This window comes from Borostomias antarcticus (genome assembly GCF_949987555.1).
Source record: "Borostomias antarcticus genome assembly, chromosome: 15".
Lineage (NCBI taxonomy): Eukaryota > Metazoa > Chordata > Actinopteri > Stomiiformes > Stomiidae > Borostomias > Borostomias antarcticus.
Window position 1 is genome coordinate 10,905,202 of NC_140248.1, and position 22,055 is coordinate 10,927,256.

At 45.4% G+C, this 22,055-nt stretch overlaps 2 protein-coding genes across 2 annotated transcripts; one reads left to right on the forward strand and one right to left on the reverse strand.

The window, feature by feature from the left end:
* Nucleotides 1-4,152: 4,152 nt before the first annotated feature.
* On the reverse strand, nucleotides 4,153-10,200 carry mpzl2b (myelin protein zero-like 2b). The gene is made up of 4 exons (XM_084449964.1): nucleotides 10,031-10,200; nucleotides 6,786-6,955; nucleotides 6,200-6,410; nucleotides 4,153-6,016 (listed from the first exon to the last, which is right to left on the reverse strand). The coding sequence occupies exons 1-4, from the start codon at nucleotides 10,083-10,085 to the stop codon at nucleotides 5,841-5,843; spliced, it is 612 nt and encodes a 203-aa protein (XP_084306090.1). The 5' UTR covers nucleotides 10,086-10,200; the 3' UTR covers nucleotides 4,153-5,840.
* Nucleotides 10,201-13,757: 3,557 nt separating this feature from the next.
* tpte (transmembrane phosphatase with tensin homology) lies at nucleotides 13,758-21,859 on the forward strand (the record flags this gene model as incomplete). Its single annotated transcript, XM_084449330.1, has 18 exons — nucleotides 13,758-13,807; nucleotides 14,135-14,221; nucleotides 14,359-14,406; nucleotides 14,545-14,706; nucleotides 17,151-17,270; nucleotides 17,364-17,463; nucleotides 17,795-17,858; nucleotides 18,022-18,086; nucleotides 18,380-18,440; nucleotides 18,817-18,898; nucleotides 19,090-19,178; nucleotides 19,684-19,745; nucleotides 19,900-19,980; nucleotides 20,244-20,349; nucleotides 20,938-21,035; nucleotides 21,248-21,343; nucleotides 21,495-21,565; nucleotides 21,754-21,859. 18 exons carry the CDS (start codon nucleotides 13,758-13,760, stop codon nucleotides 21,857-21,859), a joined length of 1,548 nt encoding a protein of 515 aa, XP_084305456.1.
* Between the last annotated feature and the right edge of the window lie 196 nt (nucleotides 21,860-22,055).

Below are 22,055 nucleotides of genomic sequence, written 5' to 3' on the forward strand. Positions count from 1 at the left end.
GGGGGTCACGAGGAGATTCTGTCCCCTGTCCTTCCTTGACAAGGCCAGATCTAAGCAGGGTGTCATGTTCTCCTACAGTAGAACAAAATAATATCTGATTCATGAGAAACAAATCAGATAAACACTGACTGTATTAGGAAAAGTTACATTTTCTTAACATAGGCCTATTACATATAAACTGAGGCGTGACGTAACCGTTTCCACTCTACACCAACAAAATGTGCCGAGGCTGGTGCTTTCTGAGCACCCTTTCTAGTTGTGATATAATATAATGACATGTAAACCTGAAATGCATGTTGACTCTCCGGGGGAGTTAGCTCCGCCCCCAGACACTGCTGACCTTGTAGGAGCATGTCCATCCACAACCTTAGGTCCACAGCAACACACACACAAAGTTAGGAGCCTCTATGACCCATGACCAATAAGTTATTGGTACAGGCTTGGGAGCCAATCACCATGAAGGTGGGCGTGTTCTTAAGGCTGGGAGTCTTCCCTCTGAGCCAATGACTTCCTACAGTACTTTAGGATTATTAACATCTACAGCACAGCAGCCTCTTGTAATCAGGTGTGTGTGTGTGTGTGTGTGTGTGCGTGCACGCGCGTGCATCTTTAGGGGTAAGGGCATGCATGTGTTCCCGTACTCTGTTAAGAGGGTGGACTAATTTAGCTGAACTCTGTCATAACTCTGCTGGGATAGGCAGTGTGGCCGGCAGTGCATTAAGATATGAGATGATGTGAAACACATATACACACTTACCCATGTTCCACTTCTACTGTGACCCTGAGGTGAGTGAGCAGAGGAGAGGAGGAGGAGACAGTAGGCACGCTCTCCCCACTGAGGAGGAAATGGGATGATGTAGACGGACTGGCCACAGCTGCACTAGAGACGGATGAGGGGTGGGAGGGGGGGAGCTGCAACGTGCTCCCTCTTTTCTCCTCTGCTTATTTGTCCCCCCACCTCCCTCTCTCTCTCTCTCTCTCTTTCTCTCTCTCTCTTTCTCTCTCCTTCTTTTATTGAACTCACTTGTTTGGATTGCATGGTGTTCAGTCAGCCATCTGTATGGACCACAGCACTGGGTTCCTCATCTGAACTGGACTTTTCTCTTGAGATCATTGCTATCACTAAGTGGACTTGTAATGGAGGTATATAGGTGAAGGAGGTCGTTTTCGTCTGTACGGCTTGTAACTTTTTAAGGTTGTGACTGAAATTGATGCTTGTACTTTTAATGCAGCCAGCTGCAGGTACAGGAGCTGCCCGCTCAGCATGTTTTACCTCCTTTGCCACTTGGTTACATTGTTATGTATTATTCATAGGGGACATTATTTCCTGGATCTGAATCTATTTGTGGGAACTCTTTCATTAGATGGCAAGACTTTTTTCCTTAGCTACAACCAGCAGCTGTAATAGGTCGCTCTGCTGGTCGGCCCACAAAAATGCAACGCTGCTATAGTCGACAAAAGCATTGTGACCCCACAGCTCACAGCTACATTGCTCAACTAATGAGATGAGAAGAAGATTCAGCCAGATTGAAAATACTTTCAGCCTACTCTATAGCTATGTGGTCGCAGCTATTGTAAAGTTAGATATGCTTTCAAAGTGGAATGCTTGAGCATTGTGTGCAGCAGGAAATTGAATGTGAAGTCTGTTCTATCCGTTTGCCGGACAACTTAATGAAGCCTTCAATCAATAAGGAAATATCAGATTCTGTCAAGTCATAAGCAGAGGATTAATAGAACTGGCACCGGGCCAGAGAGGATTACAACACACACACACACACACACACACGCACACACACACACACACACACACACAGGAAAGCATGTACAGACACATTTCAAGTTTTTTTTTTTTTAACTAAAGAATCAGAAATAGTATGTGCTGGATATGTGTGTACTGTTGGTAACAGGGTGCCATGCTGGTCAGTGTTTAGAGACCACAGCAGGGTAGATGCTGGGATGTGGAGCCCTAGATGGCAGCCAGGCACTGTGGCCAGGCTCCCTGTCTCTGCTGTCCAGACCTCTCTGCTCAGAAACATTGCAGCAGTGGTGGGAACCCGTCCAGAACTGCGAGAGGAAAAAAAAACACCACCATGTTTGCTGCAGGAAGAGGTGCTTCAGACCGGAGCAGGAGTCCCAGAAGCAGATAAGGAGGACGGACGGACACGCGCGCACACACACAGACGCACGCACACACACACACACACGCGCGCACGCGCACACGCACGCGCGCACAGGCACACACATGATTACACACACCAACTCTCACTAGCACGTCAATATTCACCTACATGTGGCCTCTAGACACACTGTCGGTCACACATGCGTGTGCGCGCACACACACGCGCACACACACACACACACGCACACACACACACACACACACACACACACACACACACACACACACACACACACACACACACACTACTGGATGTGTCCTCTGCTGTTACTGCAGCACAGCATCTGTCCTAGGGGGAGGAGATTAGGACAGGCATTTTAGAACACCGATTTACTGCAGAACAATGCAGACACACACACACACACACACACACACTCACACAATAGTAATCACCTTTTAACTGAACATACAGTACCAACATATAGTGAACGTAATACTGTGCATACAAACACATGTAAGCACACGTGCACACACACACACATGCACACACACAAAGAAAATGTGAGGTGTGTCCTGGGTTTGGGCATCAATGTGGTGTGGGTTTCACCCAAACAAGCCCCTGCAGACACACTGGCACTCAGGCAGGTCAAGACATGACACAGTTAACAGAGAAGCCTGCCTCCAGGTGATTACACAATAATGGTATTAAAGCAGCGTCTGTGTACAGTTAGTCTTGCATAGCCAGACCATTCTCCACACTTTGTTTACAGTCAACAGTGAAAAAGATACATTTGGTAAAGCTTAATTAAATGTAGGATGCACAAGCTGCCACTAGGGGGTACAGTGTGGCATTGCCAGATCCCTTGTGAACTAGTGCAGATTAAATAGACTAGGAGCATTCGAAATTATTCAAGGATAATTTATTAGGCACATCAGCACAAACACAGGAGTGATACTGTATCATAGTAAACAGTCTGGCAGTAGTCATCACAGTAGTCATCACAGTACACACGCAGGCGGGGCAGTGGTGACGACAGAAGGCTGTTTGGAATGTTTGGCAGCCATTGTTCTGTAGTGATACGGTCATGGCTGACACTCTCCATTTCACATCCTCCTCCCTGCCCTCCATTTGGTCAGTCACACATTCCATTTGTTCTGTCACAAATTCTATAAAATATATTGCAATAATCCTATTAAAGCATAACTTCTTTCTTTTTTTTAAATAGAGCAAGATAAAAAATAGTTCTCTACAAAAGGAAACTTTTTTCAAGAGGACATCCAAGAATAAAACCGGCATTCAAATGTAGCTCTGTCAGGTAATAAACACAAAGTGGGACTAGCCAAAATTAGAATGGCAGAACCAGCACCTCTGTTACCACACGCGACAGAGAGAGCGCTAGGTGCTGGACAAAGCCGGGCCTATGGTGTACGGCCTACTGTACGGCTCCAGTTCTCCATATGGGAGATCGGGCCCAGCAGCTCCTGAAAGCCCTCGGAGAGCACAGGCTTCCCACAGCACAGGGCAGGCAGCGGCCATCACAGAGAGCCATCAGAGCCACGGTTAACTTCTCTCACAGTCCACATGTATCTCTATCACGTACAAACTTCAAACTACACTACACTTCACGTTCCAGGTGTGCTTGGTGAGGTCCAAATGGCTCGCTCTCCTTCCCCTCACTGAGCTGTTATTTGGCTGCATACGATATAAACAGGTCTTAATCATCGTCATCTCCACCACCTTCATCATCATCATCGTCGTCGTCCTCCTCCTCTCCGCCGTCCTCTTCCTCTCCGCCGCCACTGCTGCCCTCTGACTCCTCGCCGTCTGAACTGTCAACCTCTTTCTCCTTCTGCACTATGTTCAGATGCACCGCCTCCTCGGGCGCACTGGCACACACACACACGCAATCAGACAAGAACACACGGTTCACATGGACACACACACACGCACAATCAGACAAGAACACATGGTTCACATGGACACACACACACACACACACACACACACACACACACACACAATCAGACAAGAACATACGGTTCACATGGACACACACACACAATCAGACAAGAACACATGGTTCACATGGACACACACACACACACAATCAGACAAGAACATACGGTTCACATGGACACACACACACACACACACACACACACACACACAATCAGACAAGAACATACGGTTCACATGGACACACACACACACACACACAATCAGACAAGAACACACGGTTCACATGGACACACACACGCAATCAGATAAGAACACACGGTTCACATGGACACACACACACACGCAATCAGATAAGAACATACGGTTCACATGGACACACACACACACACACACACACACAATCAGACAAGAACATACGGTTCACATGGACACACACACACACACACACACAATCATACAAGAACATATGGTTCACAAGGACACACACACACGCAATCAGACAAGAACACACGGTTCACATGGACACACACACAATCATACAAGAACATACGGTTCACTTGGACACACACACACACACACACAATCATACAAGAACATACGGTTCACAAGGACACACACACACGCAATCAGACAAGAACATACGGTTCACAAGGACACACACACAATTACACAAGAACACACGGTTCACAAGGACACACACACACAATTACACAAGAACACACGGTTCACAAAGACACACACACACACACACAATCATACAAGAACATATGGTTCACAAGGACAGACATACACACAATCAATCATACAAGAACATGCGGTTCACAAGGACACACACAATCAGACAAGAACATACGGTTCACAAGGACACACACAATCATACAAGAACATAAGGTTCACTTTGAGAACACATGATCCTGAGCACGGACCCAGCTCACACGACTTCCCTCCAGAACCCCTTATCTCCAAAAAACATTGAGGTCCTGCTTCCATCAATGGACACATGGCGGCCGCACCAGTATCAAGACAGCTTTAACCCCAAAAAACGAATCTGGATTTTTGTGAGAAACTGGCCTCTGGTTGTTTGTCTGAATTCCAGGAAATGGAGCAGATAATTTATCAAGGAAAGTCATTTTGCAGGAAGCAGGAGTTGACCAGAGATACGGACCAGAGAAATCTTCAACCAGCCCTTAGCCAACCCTCGAAACATGGTTTACCAGAAGAACACTGACTCAACTCACCTCAGGACTTCAACCACACAGAGCCAAAGAGCATAAGTTCAGATCTAGCTGACATAGTTCTGTGAAATTTGAATTTTAACCAAATGTTATTGGACCTGATAAGAGCACATGTAGGGACATACTGTAGCCCGTTGACCTAGAAGTCTTGTTGTGAGTTGATGTCAGTGAAAAGGTTTCCAGATCTGTTACAAGACTGATCAGTGACCATGAATAAAATGGGCATCAAAAGTCCAAATCCTAATTAAAATCACAATCACATGGTTTTCTGTCTCTGTTAAAAAATAAAAAATAAAATAAAAAAAACATTACAAAAAAAGCGTGCCACTAATGCTGAGGTCAACTCGACTCCAGTCTTTCTTTCAGTCTGAGTCTCGCATTTCAGTCCGTGGAATAGATACTGCAGAGGAAAGTAGGACACCCCCAAAGACGCGTTTAGTCCCTCCCAGCAGAGAGGACCCAGGCAGCCTTTCCAACACCAGTCACTTCCACAGCGGTCTGGAGACGGGGGGGACGGGGCTCTGCCTCACCACACGGTAGGGTCCTTCCACTCCGCCTCTCTCGCCTCCATCTCCACGTCTGTGGGGGCGCTCCGGCGTTGGCGGCAGACCTTCACAGTCACGTAGACGGCCAGGATGACCAGCACCACGCCTATGGAGACGCCGACGGCAACGGCCAGGACCTTGATCTCAGAGTAGGAGGCTAGAGAGACACACAACCAGTAAACCAGGCGTGCGTTAGACCTGAATGAAACTACAACGTGGCAAACATACACTACAGGTGTAGTCTGTACATACATCACATGGCCAGTGCGGTCTATGTCGGTCGGGATTGCCGATGTGTTAGTGGGACAGTGGAGGGGAGGGGCCTGACCACATGACCGACCTTTGTTGACGACTCGGAGGACGACCTCTCCGTTGATGCCGTGGACGTCGGGTCGGTTGCGCACCTGACAGGTGAAGGTGCCGTTAAAGGTAGGGGGTACGTCCAGCAGCTGGATTGAGGCGTCATTTTTCAAGATGTCCCCTGCCCACACAGCATGCCCCTTAAATCGCCCTTCTGTCGGCGGGTACGCCGTCTCCTGGTAGAAAAACACCTGACAGACACACACATATTACATTACAGTCATTTAGCAGACACTTTCATCCAAAGCGACTTACAATAATTGCATTTAACATAGGTAGTCAGTGTACTATTACTCGTCAGAACTCACGAGTGCATCTCCTTTCTAAACTAAACTGTAGCAACTAAAAGAGCATAATCTAGTGCTAAAGCACACAAAACACACACAACACAAATGTAGAACTCCACACTAATCCTTCACCCTTACCCTATCCTAGAATTGTATTATAATCTAAGGCATTCCCCTCTAAAGAAACATTTAGCTGTTCTCAAGTCTCCTTCTTTAAATCAGACAGTTTCCGATGACACACCATTTGTCCCATTCCTAGTGTGTTTCAGGTTTACTCACAGACTCCTCAGCTCCCTTGCCCAAAGGCCGGAAGTTCCAGGACACACCCACAGAGGCGAGGGACACGGGATGGTTGGACTTGAAGCTGCACCTCAGTCTCACGTTGGTCCCGTTGACCCCCTCCACCTCACCGTCGGTGGAAATCTCCATCCCACCAACTCGCAGCAGCCCTGAGGAGATCCAGTGAGAACCCACATGAACACGGTTTAAGGTCAAAGCCGCACCACGGCAAAACCGCCACCCTCTTATTCCTGTGACTGTCCATTCCTGCGCCATGCTTTTGACTTATGAATGATTTTACAGAAAATTGAAATGAGATTGTTATTTGTTTTAAATCAATGAATCAAACAATTTACTAAAAGAAAATGGCAGTTATTAAAGGATTGAAACTTTTTTTTACAACAAAATAGCCTGTACTGTCGTGATGGCCGCACAGTTAAATTCTAATTCAAATTTTCCCTGTAACAGATGTCTATGTCCACACATTAGATAGGCTATTTCCAGTGTCTGTTGTGTCAGCAAATATCAGCATTCGGAATGACTCGCAGCAATAGCCTACCTGCAAGAAATCAGGGGCTTTCACAGATATCGAATATCTAATATTATCTAATAATAGACTTTTTACGATGGGATAGGGAAATAGACCTAAAGGAAAGAATAGCGATTATAGTTTTGTGAGAGCAAACTTGTAACTCAGCAGCAAACCATCAACATTTGGGACAGACAGAAATAGTGTAATGGTTGTGGGTGTGAATTGTATTGTGCAGAAATAACCAACAAGGGAAACTGCTGGGTTTGCTCTCATAACTTTAGTGATGTGTCTTAAAGTGCACAGATCATCAAAATAAAAGTCTACATGCTGCAGAAAACAGGCATTCTCTATATCCCTTCAAATATTCTTGACTCTTACAATAGGAAACTCAGTGACAAAACTAAATTACAGTCAATATAGTTTTTCATCATGAGGTAGACAACTCAATGCGGCAGGTTGAAGGAATAAGTAATTTACAGGACTATGCAACATTCATTTGATATGAACTCAACGTTGGAATGGCCGGATTAACGCATCCCTATAAACCATTAAAGGTAGGCTATTAATTCTCTCTATTTCTCTCTCTAACTTCACACGCACAAACGCACAAACGCACAAACGCACAAACACACAAACACACACACACACACACACACACAACTGACCATGACCATGAAAATGCTCCTCCTTACTAAAAACATCTGTGTCCCTTCTCTGGCTGTTTACATTTTCTCAGTCTAAACTTGGCATTCATTTCCCAGTAAAAACACCAGCACCAGCCTTGACAACCAGTTACACTGCAGCCCTACGTATCTCCTTCAATAAGAGTCCCAGTCAGAACTTGGCTCTATGGAAAGGAATACAGTCACTAGATGTGACCATGCTTTCTATGACTCTAGATTTCAAACTAAAATAGCAAATCAGAAAAGATTGATTAAACACACAGTTACATTCCAATGCAGTGCCATGCCCTTATTGTGTTTATATGGGGTGCGTCCGTGTGTGTGTGTGTGTGTTTGTGTGTGTGTGGTCTCCCTAGTTAATAATAAACGCAGCTGGCGTGTTAATGATTGTGGGAGCTCGGTCCAGAGGTCCAGCGGGTCCCTCCCTGGGCAGTGTGGGAGGTCAGCACCAGGCAGACAGACAGGCAGACAGACAGACAGGCAGGCAGGCAGGCAGACAGACAGACAGACAGACAGACAGACAGGCAGACAGGGAGGGAGAGGAAACACATCTAATGGACGCCCCAAACATTAATTTGTTGACAGGACAGTGCAAAAACAGGACAGTGCAAAGAAACCAATTCTTCAACCACCAGACATTATAATCTACTACGATGTAAAGGGCCAGCGTGTTGTAGCTCTGGGACAGAACTGGCTCCTTGTAAAGCATGTGCACCGCTCCCAATGGCCGTTCATCAGAAAAGCAATCCCCCATCCTGGTCCACTGGACCCTACGCGGCCAGGGCCAGTGTGATACAGTATCCAGTTCTGGGTGCCAGGTGTGGGGCAGGAGAACAGCTAAGGAGTGATTAATGCCAGTCGCCTGCATTCCTTCAGTCTATGCACCAATGTCTTGTCTGTTTACCATTACAGATTAAAAATTTCACTCTAAATCAGGTATCCCCTTCTACCGTATGCAGCCTATTCTAGGACCAAAATGCCAGGAATGCGTGATAATCCTAAACATACAGGAGTATTTTATCTCAGTGTGCGTGACATGATAGCATGCTCTAATACTGATTTATAACGCTGCAGAGAGCAGAGAGATTTTTTGACGAATGTCCAAATCTGCTCCCTTCCTAGTTCAGAGTTGGTACGCTCCAGCACCTGAGTTGAGCCATAACAATTACTATCTTTCTGAACCTTCCAGCCAAACAAGAGCCTCTCTCGGCACCAGACCTCCATTGGGATATAATGTGTCTGAAAACGTTTCAATCCTACTCTACTTTGCTATTTAATTATTAGGCAACTCCCCCATGAGCAGAGTAGAGATAGGGTATGTCCTTGAAAGAAGCACCTCTCGCATAAACAAATGAGTGAGCCATCATAAACACAAGCTGCTGTTCGCCTTGAGTCAGACCAGAGGAATCAACCAACCTCATCATCATGCTTCTTTCATAAAATGGAATCCCTCTCACTAGACACTTTATCAAATGGGTGTGCAAGTGTGCACACCAAACGGACTGTAGTTTCAGTTGCATGGCCACCTATGGACACGCGTTTCACTCCACTCCACTGGGAGTGCTTTTCTGATAGTAAGATGATCACATTCAGTAAGCCCATAGTCCCTCCTTCCAGTCTTAAAACCCACTCTGTGGATAGGGGCAGACAGGGGACATGTGGACACCTGTTCAATTGGCAGCATATTAATCAGTGTACCCAAGACAGCTAAGAGTTCACATGGAGTAATTAGTCTATTTTCTCCCATATTTGTAGTCAAGTGGATTCTGTAGGCTAAACCTTGTTGTTTTAATGTGACAATCCAGATCAACATGCAAATGATGGAGATTGAGATGGGGATGACAGCGCAACAACTGCCACTTGAAAATCACTTCAGGGATTAAACTTCATAAGCCTACATTGTAAGAGCCCGATCGTTACCTCGTTTGAAATCTCTGACAAGACAAAAGAAAAGACACTTTAACATGCTAGTGAATTTGATCATTAGGTAGGGCTAAAGGTATTCAGGAAGTAGGCTGGCCTAAACTCACCTGGCACTGCGAAGGCACCCAGAAGAGCGAAGATCTGAAGCCATGTCCGATACATCGGATTGGCAGTTTATGCACTGAACAATTTTGGGAAAGTCAACTCCTTGAATAAAATCTTCAGGTAAAAATATTTTGACGTTGGGGGGTTCGGTTCGGGTGCATACCGCCAAAGGTCCGAGAAAATTCGACGTCAGTCCTACAGATCCACGCACTGTTCGGGTGCGTCTTGTAACTCTGGGCGGAGTCACAGCACACCTCCCTGGGACCGGAGGGCAGTCAGGGAGAGGCGTAGCATATTATCTCGCTGAACCCGTTTCTCTGAAACTGGAACTTTTTTGGTTGTCTCCACTGTCTTGTATTCAGGCTAGTAGGCTACCCAGGACAGGTTTTAATGGAAATCACGAGCGCAGAAAGGCACGGTTTAATAGTGAAGTAAACAACGTGTGGAGTGATAACAGGTATGGCTATGCGAGACTAATTGTGAAGCCACGTGAACATAGGCTATTTGACAGCGGTCAGACGCCTTTTTAGTGCCATCTAGTTGCTGCAGTCTTACTGACCTGGAACTGACAACAACTCGTGCTCTGGCTTTTCATTCTCAGTTAATTGTTATATTGATTGGATTCCATTCCAGTGTATCTCTTTTTAATTCATTTAACCTTTGGTCAAAACAATTTTCAGTCTTTGATTTATTTTAGCCACAAGCCAATGCTTTTTATGGGATGTTGAGATCTTTTAGCTATAACCACCTGCAGCAGTATACATTAGACACTAGGGAGCGATGTAGGCTATTAATGTGAGGCCAAGTGTGCTCACATGATGTAAGCTTGAGAGGGGGAAATTACTCCAATGTAGGCTATACAACAACAACAACGTAAACAACAACAGAGGCAGATACCCATTAATCTCAATAACAGTTCTGGACATCAGCCACTCATGTTTCATTTACTATTTTAAAGTTGCCTTGTTTAATCTTCATGATTTCTCATTCTCAACGACATTCAACTTTCCAAGTTCACAAGCACGCCATCCTCTGTCTCAAGGCCAACCACCAGATGTCACTAGAGAGGCACATCAAGGTGCCTTGCATAGACAAGCTAGATATTATTTATAAAGCGTTTTTTTTTACCATTTAATAAGGCTCATGAAGACCTTTAAAACTATATATAAAACTCATTTTCATCCAAGATGTCACTTACGCCCCATTTCTCTAAGCCCTCGTCCCCTCCTTAGTGCCTCTCCCTCTCGTACTATCCCCAGGTCCCCGAGAGCACCCCCCCCCCATGGTTCCTGGAGAAGCCCAGTCGTCTTCATGTGCAGTTCCATCCCACTGTGTCTCCAGCTGTCCAAATCACCCCCCCCCCTTTGCCCTGTGCCTTTTGTTTCTCACTTCTGTTTGGTTGTGTCGGCTTCCTAGTCCACTCAATATTGTCTAGGAGCATCTGCTAAGTGTCTATTGTGTTTTATCATTTGATTTACATATATTATCCTAAAACTGTTAACTGGGACAGCTAACATGATTTTAACACACATCTCTCGATGCAGCTTAGACACATCAGTGATGTACAGTAACCTGGGCTCACTGGTGTTTCGGGTCTCTCAACCCCCAATCCTCTCTTCTTTCCTAGCTTGCCCCCATCTCATCTCCTTGTTCACCCCTCTCTCGTTTCTCTCTTCTTTCCAAGCTTGCCCCTAGCACCATGTAAACAAAACAACAAAGTATAGGGAACACTGAGCCCCACCTTAACTGATAGGCTACCTTGTGGAATCGATTTTCTTATAACTTAGGGTATACCTGTTAGTCTTTTTAAACATTGACTAAATAGCAATACAATTGCCTGAGAACACTGATACCACTGTACGGTGTCATAAGTGCACGTTATCTGATGGAGAACTTTATGGCTGTTTGAACTTTTTTCAATAGCTCAAGCATTAGGCTACTGTTGTCTTGATTACAAATGGCATGATGTTTATGCTTGAAGAATACTGGTGAAGTATCTAAAGACAATAATAAGAATCAAATCAAATCCCATTTCAACTCTGACTAGTGATAATTATCTGCATAATAAATAATAATAATAATAATTATATAATTATAATAATAATAAGTAATATTCACAAAAAATCCCACTATAGTTATAAAAGGCTGTAAATAAGGAACTGGATGTTGGATGTGCTGAACGAGTTAAGCTGAGAAGCTCACTTTTATACCCCCCTCTTACTGTAGGCTATATGCACCTTTATCACCTTTTTCATCAAAAGTGTTTTGCTGGCATGGCCTAATATTCATTCATTTGGAATCAAATGTATTGTACAGCCTACATTACGTCTTTTATGAATAAAGCAAACCTGATGCATTTGATTTGAGTATCTCGCTTGAAATCTCACGAATCCCATTTTTTCTGGGATATTGGGGCTTCGGGCACAGTACAAGTAGCAGGGGGGGGGGGGGCTTTACCCGACAAAACGGTTCCCGGACTACTATGCTTACAATCTGTGTTCAGGTGTGGTAACAGTAGGCTATTGTCCGTCCATATTAGCCTAGGCTACCTGGGAGAGTTGCTTTCAGCGCAAATAGTGTTTCAGAAATACTTTCTCTGATTTTTTGAAGTGGACATGCGTAGTTTAGTCCTCATCCCAATGGGGCGGGTTACCGTGGAAACTTTAGGAATTTTCATTGAATCCAGATGTTTTCACAGTTGCTGGGAAGAGCAGGCGGTAAAAATCTGAATATTTTTGTATTAGGCTACGTTTTGTTAGACTGAATTATGAGCAAGCGTTTGCTGGCGTGTTGAGTGACATATGGGACACGGTGAGTTAGACCGATGGAAGAGGAAAGGGCTGAGCGTTTCATTTGCACTTCAGGAAGTTCAAAACCGCTACGTTAGCAGAGCTGAAGAGGAATAGTGGATGGAGGGGAAAAAATATCTCCGCTCCGGCAACCTTTGAACCGAGTTCCTCACTGTCTTCATTAAAAGTCACAAGACAAAGCCCGTACAATTCCCCGTCAACCACCCGGCGCAGCCCGGAGGCGATGTGTGTTGAGATGGGGATCAACTGATAGCCTACATTTGGATGCCGAACTTTGGAGAATTCAGGGACAAACAACACAAACAAACAAGGTAGGGGAGTGGAGGAGAGCTGCTGGACGTGCGCCTGTGTCCCAAATCGACCACTGTGGTTAGTAAACCTTTTGCATTTTTTTTGTACATTTTTCTGTGAAATACTCCGTAAAGTAGCTGAATAAAGTAAACACGTGGGATCCATCATGATCATTGCATTATTTTGTAACATTTAAACTTCCACAGTCAAGGGGTTTGTTAAAGACCTTGTTCAAAATAACAAATTCATGTTAACAATGTTTAACAGATCAACACCAGCACACACAGACACAAAGAGAGAGAGAGACACCCACACACACTCTCTCTCACACACACACACCCTCCCACACAGACCCACGCACGCAGACACAGAGACGCATACAGATCCACAGAACTGGAGGCAAGCTGTCCTCGGATGTCCTAGGTCTGAGCTCACAGTAGACACAGTGTCCTTACTCATACATTGTAACCTGCTGCATTTGCTGGAGAACACCTCAAGCCAACAGGGAATTAGACCTTTTCTGTGCTGTTGGTCTACTTTTGATTCAGAGAAAGAGACTAACGAAAGAGTTCAGAGGAGAGAAGACAAACAGGGGAGGGAAGAGGAGGCCAGAACTAGCTATAGAAAAATGTCATCCGTTCATTTCAACCCAGGGTTGGATTCCAGCGAAGTTAATGGGTGAGTGAATGTGAAGTTAACACTCATCTGAGAATGACTTCACACACACAATGACTATCAACCTTTACACTACAGCCCTTTTTATACGGGTTATAAAATACCAGTTTTTTTCCTCAGCAGCAACTTAACACCCAAATGATAGCGTGACGGAATCTGAATGTAGTGGTGTTGACGAGCAGTGCAATTGCTAATCATTGCTCTTAATGAAAGCCAAAATCGCATATTGTGGTGGCATAGGTGTCCCTGAAGTAAACACTCTTCGTCCCTTCTACCCATCCATCTCTTTCACCCCTCCTCTTCTGTCCTCTCCCCCACCTCCCTCTCCAGAATAGAGAAGGGCGACAAGATGGAGGACGCTAAAGTGGAGATAGATGATGGGAAAGATGAGAGTGAAGAGCCGGACACCATGTATCAGTAAGTGTCTGACATGCCTGTTAGGAGAGCTTACAGCCCCCTTTGAAATCACGCCTAGTGACCTGTATTTCTTCCACTTCTTTCTCTCTCTCTCTCTCTCTCTTTCTCTCTCTCTCTCTCCCATCCTCCCTCTTCAGCCAGATACGGAGGAAGATTTCTCCATTTGTCATGTCTTTTGGATTTCGGTGAGTATGTGTTGCTGGAGTTGAGAACTTTGCGGCGGAACTTGGCTGATGATGATGATGATGAGGAGAAGGAGTATGATGAAGGTGATGTCTTTGTGGTCCATTGGTCTCTCTCTCTGTCCCCCCCTCTCTCCCCAGTACGTTTGGGGTGGCGCTGATCATAGTGGACATCGTGCTGGTGATCGTGGACCTGTCTCTGCCCAGCAGGAGCAGGGAGGTGGGAGACGCGCTGGAGGCCGTGTCCCTCACCATCTCCATCTTCTTCCTTCTTGACGTCCTGTTGCGCGTCTACGTGGAGGGGTGAGTGACTGAGTGTGTGTGTGTGTGTGTGTGTGTGAGAGAGAGTGAGAGTGTGTGTGTGTGCGCACAAAGAGAGTGAGGGAGAGTCAGCTGAGTCAGCTGTGTGTAGTTTGTTGTTTCTCATCTCTGATGAGCTGGTAAACTGGAAGTGGTGCGTGATGAACAGGAAGTTGGACAGGAAATTGCTCAGGCATGCATTGGGCTATTTCTTTGTAACCCTGATGGCTCATGCGGGAGGCCATCTAGACCATCAACCTTCTGCTCACGCCAATCAAGATATGAAACCAGATTTTCACTGTCCCGTTGGGAAACTTCATTCAGCTCGGAGAGCACATAGTTAAATTTAAAGGCATGGATATAAAACTGGGTTAGGGTAAGGGATATTGGATTAGGGTAAGGGATATGATAGGCCCTGCATCTTCATAGAGATGGCGGTACTAGGCACATGGTATCCGAGGGTCTTTAAAAAGTCTTAAAAGACCATACCGGTCTAAATATGATTTGATCTCCTAAAACTAGTCACCCAACGTATATCACATTACCGCAATCCATTTTCCGAAGTAAAGCTTGCGTTAAAAGATATTTGCATTTTCGCGTTTTACTTACATTTCAAAAGTTGAGCGTGATGGCTTCAATACCTATTTTTAAATTGTTCCCTCGTGGCGCTGACAGACTTGCCCCAGTTAGTTTCAAATAATTTTCAGAAGTTATTATTTTTGTTTTAACTCTCTTTGCACAGCCTACACAAATGGTCTGTCTAATTCCTGTTTACATGGTAGCCGTTGCTAGGAACGCTGGGTAGAGAATCTAGCGTAGGTGGATTAGAGAATATAGTGCAGGAGTTCAACGGATTTAAACGGAAATAATATAAAATAAAAACTACATAAAATTATTTGAACCTAACTGGGGCGAGTTTGTCAGCGCAATGAGGGAACAATTTAAAAATATGTAAAGCCATCACGTTCAACTTTTGAAATGTAAGTAAAATGCGAAAATGCAAATATCTTATAACTTGAGCTTTGCTTCGGAAAATTGATTGTGGTAATGTGACCGGTATGGTCCTTTAAATGGGTGATTGGATTAAGAAAAGAATGGATGATTGGATGTCGATTTTTTGTCATTTACTGTACTTCATGGATGTAAAGTGGTGTTTCGCATCCATACACCACTAACTTGAATGTTAAAACAAACCAATCCGGTTCTACAGAAATCAAGAACTACGTACTTCACACAAATCTCAGAGCTTCAGTATTACATCACTATTACCAGCTAAACTCGTTCTCGTTAGGTCAGGTGAGGTAAGGAAATGATGAGAACACCCAGTGTTCCAGAACTGGGCACAGTCATAATCAAAACAGTGCACAATAATAATCATGTGAGACAGTCATATTTATTCTGAAACACTTGCATAGCCTAATTTGAGAGAATCACAACTTTGAATGGTCAATAGTACTAGTACTCAAACCTTCCAAGTGGCATTAAAAAGGTCTTAAAAAGTTTTCCTTGCTGTTGGCAGCCAGCAGAGACGGAAGAGCAGAATGCTCGAGCTGAAGTTTGGAGTCTGATCATTGTTTGCAGAATGGGAGGAGTTGTTCCCATTACCGCCCTGTAGCGTGCACCAAGGTCTTGAATCTGATGCAAGCTGCAAAGAAGGATGCGGAGGAGGGGAGTTACATGGAACAATTCATGCAGCTTGAACACCAGACGGGCTGCAGCATTTTCGATCTGTTGCAGAGGTCTGATGGTGGAGACTGTGTGTCGGTTGTACAGAGATACAATTGTGCCGTCAGCATAGCACTGATAAGAAAAAAAACATTTTAGGAGATTACAGAGCCAAGGTATTTGGTATACAGAGAGAACAATAAGGGCCCAAGGAGCGAACACTGGGACACCAGCGGTTAGAATGCATGGACAGACATCCTCTCCACATATCCTGGTAAGAGCGATCAGTCAAGAAGAACCAGGAAAATGCAGAGTCCATGAAGCCCAGCTGGGAGAGGGTGGAGAGAACAATCTGATGGGTCATGCCACAGATAAATCCAGAGGATTGAGAGCTTGATTTGAGTTGCAATTGACCAGTGTACAGGTCACATCAAATTTCCGTTATCGGCGCACGCCTCGCTATGATCTTGTAGCTAGCTAGTTAACTTTAGCCATAAAAAAGTCATAAAAAAATACTGCCAACTGTCTTAACGGTGTCACTGTTCTTTCCTGCCGCAACGCATGAGCATTGTTTATACACAGTGGAATTGGTCCGTCCTCACCTTCTCTCAATGTACTTGTGGAGGGTTCACTGTCCCACTCCCATGTGTACCAATCATGTCCACACACACCTAACAATAGTTGTAGCCTATATGATGCAATCATGTGTATGTGCGAACTGATCTCTCTAGCAAAATAACTGTTTATATCAAACGTGAGTGTAGTCTGTGACTGTGTTTCAGGTTCAAGGTGTACTTCAGCTCCAAGATGAACATTGTGGACGCCTGTATCGTGCTCATCACCCTGGTGGTCACCATGATCTACACCTTTACTGACCTGACAGGAGCCAGTCTCATACCCAGGTTTGGCACCTGCACCTGCTCCTGATCTCTACTGTCCTCTCACTGGTGTGTGTTTACTTATTAGGAAGTGTGTGTGTGTGTGTGTTCCTACAGGATGGTGACGTTCCTGCGTTCTCTGAGGATCTTGATCCTGGTGAGGATCTTCAGACTGGCGTCACAGAGGAAGGAGCTGGAGAAGGTCACCAGGAGAATGGTGAGATCCTTCACTCAGAAAACCAAGGCCAAACATGAGAGAGAGAGAGAGAGAGACGGAGAGAGAGAGACAGAGAGACAGAGAGAGAGAGAGAGAGACAGAGAGACAGAGAGAGAGAGAGAGAGACAGAGAGACAGAGAGACGGAGAGAGAGAGAGAGAGACAGAGAGAGAGACAGAGAGACAGACAAAGAGACAGACAGAGAGACAAACAGAGAGACAGACAGAGAGACAGACAGAGAGAGAGAGAGAGATCGCTGAAGGCTGTTACAGTGTTTGGACCCTCGAGACCTCGAGAGTCTAGTGTCTCATCTTTCACCTCCCTCTGACCAGGTCTCGGAGAACAAAAGACGGTACCAGAAGGATGGCTTTGATCTTGACCTCACCTATGTCACAGGTGGAATAGACAACATATTTATATGAATGAATGAATCAATGAATGAATGCGTACTGTACATGAACGAGTGAGATTGAATGTGTACTGGGTAGATTGAATGAGTACAAGGACCAGTAGGATTAAGAGTAAGACAAGTAAGAGTGTCATCCTCTTTCACCCTCAGATCGTGTTATTGCCATGAGTTTCCCCTCCTCTGGCAAGCAGTCTTTCTACAGGAATCCCATCAGGGTAAGAGCACATGTGCCCCCACACAAACACAGCATGCTGCCTACTGTCTGCTCCCAGCTGCCCTTGGGGGAAGGACGTTGGGATTGGCTAAGAGCAGAGAGAAGTTTCATCAGTGGATGCTCCAGTCATTTGTGTGTGTGTGTGCGTGTGTGTGCGTGTGTGTGCGTGTGCGTGTGCGTGCGTGTGCGTGCGTGTGTGTGTGTGTGTGTGTGTGTGTTTCGGCGTGGCCGCCTATGTGATGTCTGTTTCACTGTGTGATAAATGGTTGTTTGTTTGTCATTCTCTCCTGTCAGGAGGTGGCCAGGTTCTTGGATACTAAACATGAAGACCACTACAAAGTCTACAACCTGTGCAGTGAGTGAACATTTAACTTTAATGTATTTTTATTGAACCTTTATATAACCAGGTAGTCCCATGGAGATCTCTTTTACAAGGGAGACCTGGCCAAGAAAACAGCAGCAATAAAATATGCCGTTCATCACATAAAGACACATAGAGTAGCCCAAATGATAGGAAAAGCAAAATATACTATGTCACTATCAGTTTTATTATCAAGTCTATAACTTCTCTAGTTAGGTTGCAGCCTTTGTTTTTTATGAATGTTAAATCTGGCCTCCAGTTGGTTTGGTTCTGTTCACTTTCAGACATTCAGGTTGTCAGGACATTCCTGGTTCTGTTTTGATCTGTTCATCGTCTCAGTGTGTGCCCCCGCTCAATTCTCTTTCTGCAGGCGAGAAAGGCTACGACCCCAAGTTCTTTCACTATCGGGTGGAGAGAGTGTTCATAGACGACCACAATGTCCCGTCACTGGAGTGAGTAGCACCACTTGTCTCCGGCATACAGGTGGACTTGTGCCAAATAGGCCATTGGCACAAGTCTTGTGACAATTATTTCCCAGTCCAAGTCCCTTATTCAAAATTGAAAGGGTTGTGAAAACAGTTTTCTATGGTGCTGTGATTGTTTTGATGACAGTTGCTCTTGTGTGTGTGTGTGTGTGTTTCAGGGACATGCTGAAGTATACAGCAAGTGTGAGGGAGTGGATGGCTGCTGACTCTAAGAACATAATCGCCATCCACTGCAAGGGCGGGAAAGGTACATTCTGCTAATGTTAGGCTTGTATTCCCAGTTTCCAAATTGGTATATTATCTTAGGTCGCCACCAACTGGTGAAACACTATAATTGCAGGCGTCTGCTCTTAAAACAAACAGCTCAGCATTGCCTCTCTAGATTCAAATCTATAGAAAACCTTTAGAATTAAACTAAGTGGCCTTATGGTGCATTCGTTTGTGGTCGGAGGTGGCAAGTTGCAAGTGGGAAAATACCTACCTCCGACCTGTGTGCATTCGAGCTTTATACCATTATATCACAGTTACCTAGTTATATATAGTGCATTCGAGCAACTGGGGGCTGAGAAACATATCCGAATTTGCGACGAGGAAGTGCGAGTTCATGCGGTGTTTTATTTAATCATTCCTAGTAGCAAGTCGCAATTTGCCACCTCCCAGTTATAAACGAACGCACCATTAGTTCAGTGTTCAGGGGAATTTGAAAATATGCCCCAATCTGTTCCCTGTGTTGAGACTGTGTTGTTCTACAGGGAGGACAGGCACCCTGGTGTGTACCTGGCTCATTGACAGTGACCAGTTTGAAAGTGCACAGGTAAGACAACCTGGACCAGCATTGGCAAAAACATTCAAGATAAGATAACCTTATATAGACTTGAGATGTGCTGGTGCGTGTTTGCGTGCGTGGGCATGCATGTGTGTGTGTGTGTGTGTGTGTGTGTTTGTGCTTGCGCCTTTGTGCATTCCAGGACAGTTTGGACTACTTTGGGGAGAGGAGGACAGACAAGACTCACAGCTCTAAGTTCCAGGGTGTGGAGACCCCGTCTCAGGTAACGCTACATACTGGACAGTTCTCAGCCAGGCCCAGCTCAAACTCACACACATACCTGAGGTGCATTCGTTTGCCTGTGTGCATGCGTTTAACTAGAGTCTGCGCTTGGCTATTACTCTCTTGGTTTCATTGAACTTGGCAAACCAAATCAACTTCATCTGAAGTATTTAATGAATTTATACCAATGTGCTACTGACCTACAGTAGAGATAATGTACTTTAAAGACAGGCTGACAGTCATAATTCCCTGTGTGAACTCCAGAGCAGGTACGTGGGCTACTATGAGGTCATGAAGACCAAGTTCAACAGACAGCTGCCTCCCCCTCAGAGCCTGAAGATCAAGAGCATGCGCATCCACTCCATAGCAGGTACACACAGCTATTATCCCTGCATCCACTCTATAGCAGGTACACATAGCTATTATCCCTGCATCCACTCTATAGCAGGTACACATAGCTATTATCCCTGCATCCACTCTATGGCAGGTACACATAGCTATTATCCCTGCATCCACTCTATAGCAGGTACACATAGCTATTATCCCTGCATCCACTCTATAGCAGGTACACATAGCTATCATCCCTGCATCCACTCCATAGCAGGTACACATAGCTATCATCCCTGCATCCACTCCATAGCAGGTACACACAGCTATCATCCCTGCATCCACTCCATAGCAGGTACACACAGCTATCATCCCTGCATCCACTCTATAGCAGGTACACACAGCTATCATCCCTGCATCCACTCTATTGCAGGAACACACAGCTATCATCCCTGCATCCACTCTATAGCAGGTACACACAGCTATCATCCCTGCATCCACTCTATTGCAGGAACACACAGCTATCATCCCTGCATCCACTCTATAAGAGGTACGCACAGCTATCATCCTGTGATGCAGCTTTTAGTTTCAAGTGTGTGTGTGTGTGTGTGTGTGTGGCGCTGCGGTGCAGGTGTGGGGAAGGGTGATGGCAGCGATCTGAGGGTGAAGATCATTGTGAGGAAGGAGAAGGTGTTCCAGTGTGTGTGTGCCAAACAGGAGAACTGTACGGTGAGAGAGACACACACACACACACACACACAACCACTACACTACAACACACGCTGCCCACGTACTGACGAATGGACTGATTAATAGACTGCATGATTGAGTTGGGACTATTAAACTGATAAACTGGTTAGTTCGTTGGTCTGGATTGATTGATTGATTGGTTGATTGATTGTTTGATTGATTGATTGATTGCCTGACTGATCCATCCCCAGGTGTTCCCTGACGTGGGCAGTAACGCCGTGGTGCTCAGTCTCCAGGAAGGGCCAGTGGTCAGTGGGGACGTCAAGGTTATGTTTGAGTCCAGCGCTGTGAGTACAGGCTCTTTATAGGACCCCCTTGATGTGTGTGCTGAGGGGAAGATTAAAGGGGAACGCTGCTGTCATAGCAAGTTTAGCTCAAATGTCGCTTTGTCCTCAATGAAACCGATTGTTGTTTAAATAGATGTTGTTTACACCCTAGGGTTTGCCAAAGGGCTATGAGGACTGTCCTTTCTACTTCTGGTTCAACACCTCCTTCATAGAGGACCACAAGTATGTTAGCACCGCCATCCGACCTACAGTATTTCCCATCAGGGCTCATTCCCACAGGAAAATAAGACAGTCAACTCGTTTTATCAGCCCTGTCTTTGATAACCCAATCTCCCTTTCTCCCCTGCTCCCTCTCCTCCCTCCCCTGCTCACTCTCCTCCTTTCCTCTACTCCCACCCTTCCCTCCACAGGCTCTTCCTGTCCAGGGAGGAGCTGGACAACCCCCACAAGGCCAAGACCTGGGATCTCTACAAGGAGGACTTTGGTGTCACCGTGTGCTTCTCTGAGCCCGAGTAGCATTGAAGGAAGGAAGGCAGGACAGAAGGAAGGAGTCTCACCAAAGGCTGCATCTCAATACTCCATAGCTGCTTCCTCTCCTCTCCCTGGTTGACCTTAATGCAAAGGATAAGGGAAAATAAATGTGCTTTTTCACTCTTACAAGTCTAAGGGTTGAAGGGAACAGGGTAGAGAGGGGAAGCCACACTGACCGGGG

Bases quoted from the DNA above. Each gene is read 5' to 3' on its own strand.
- mpzl2b (XM_084449964.1), bottom strand. From the start codon at position 10,085: ATGTATCGGACATGGCTTCAGATCTTCGCTCTTCTGGGTGCCTTCGCA. The intron at 6,956-10,030 runs GTGAGTTTAGGC...GGATCTCCTCAG, and splicing joins GGGTGCCTTCGCAGTGCCAG to GGCTGCTGCGAGTTGGTGGG. The intron at 6,017-6,199 runs GTCGGTCATGTG...GTGTCTCTCTAG, and splicing joins CCTCCGAGTCGTCAACAAAG to CCTCCTACTCTGAGATCAAG.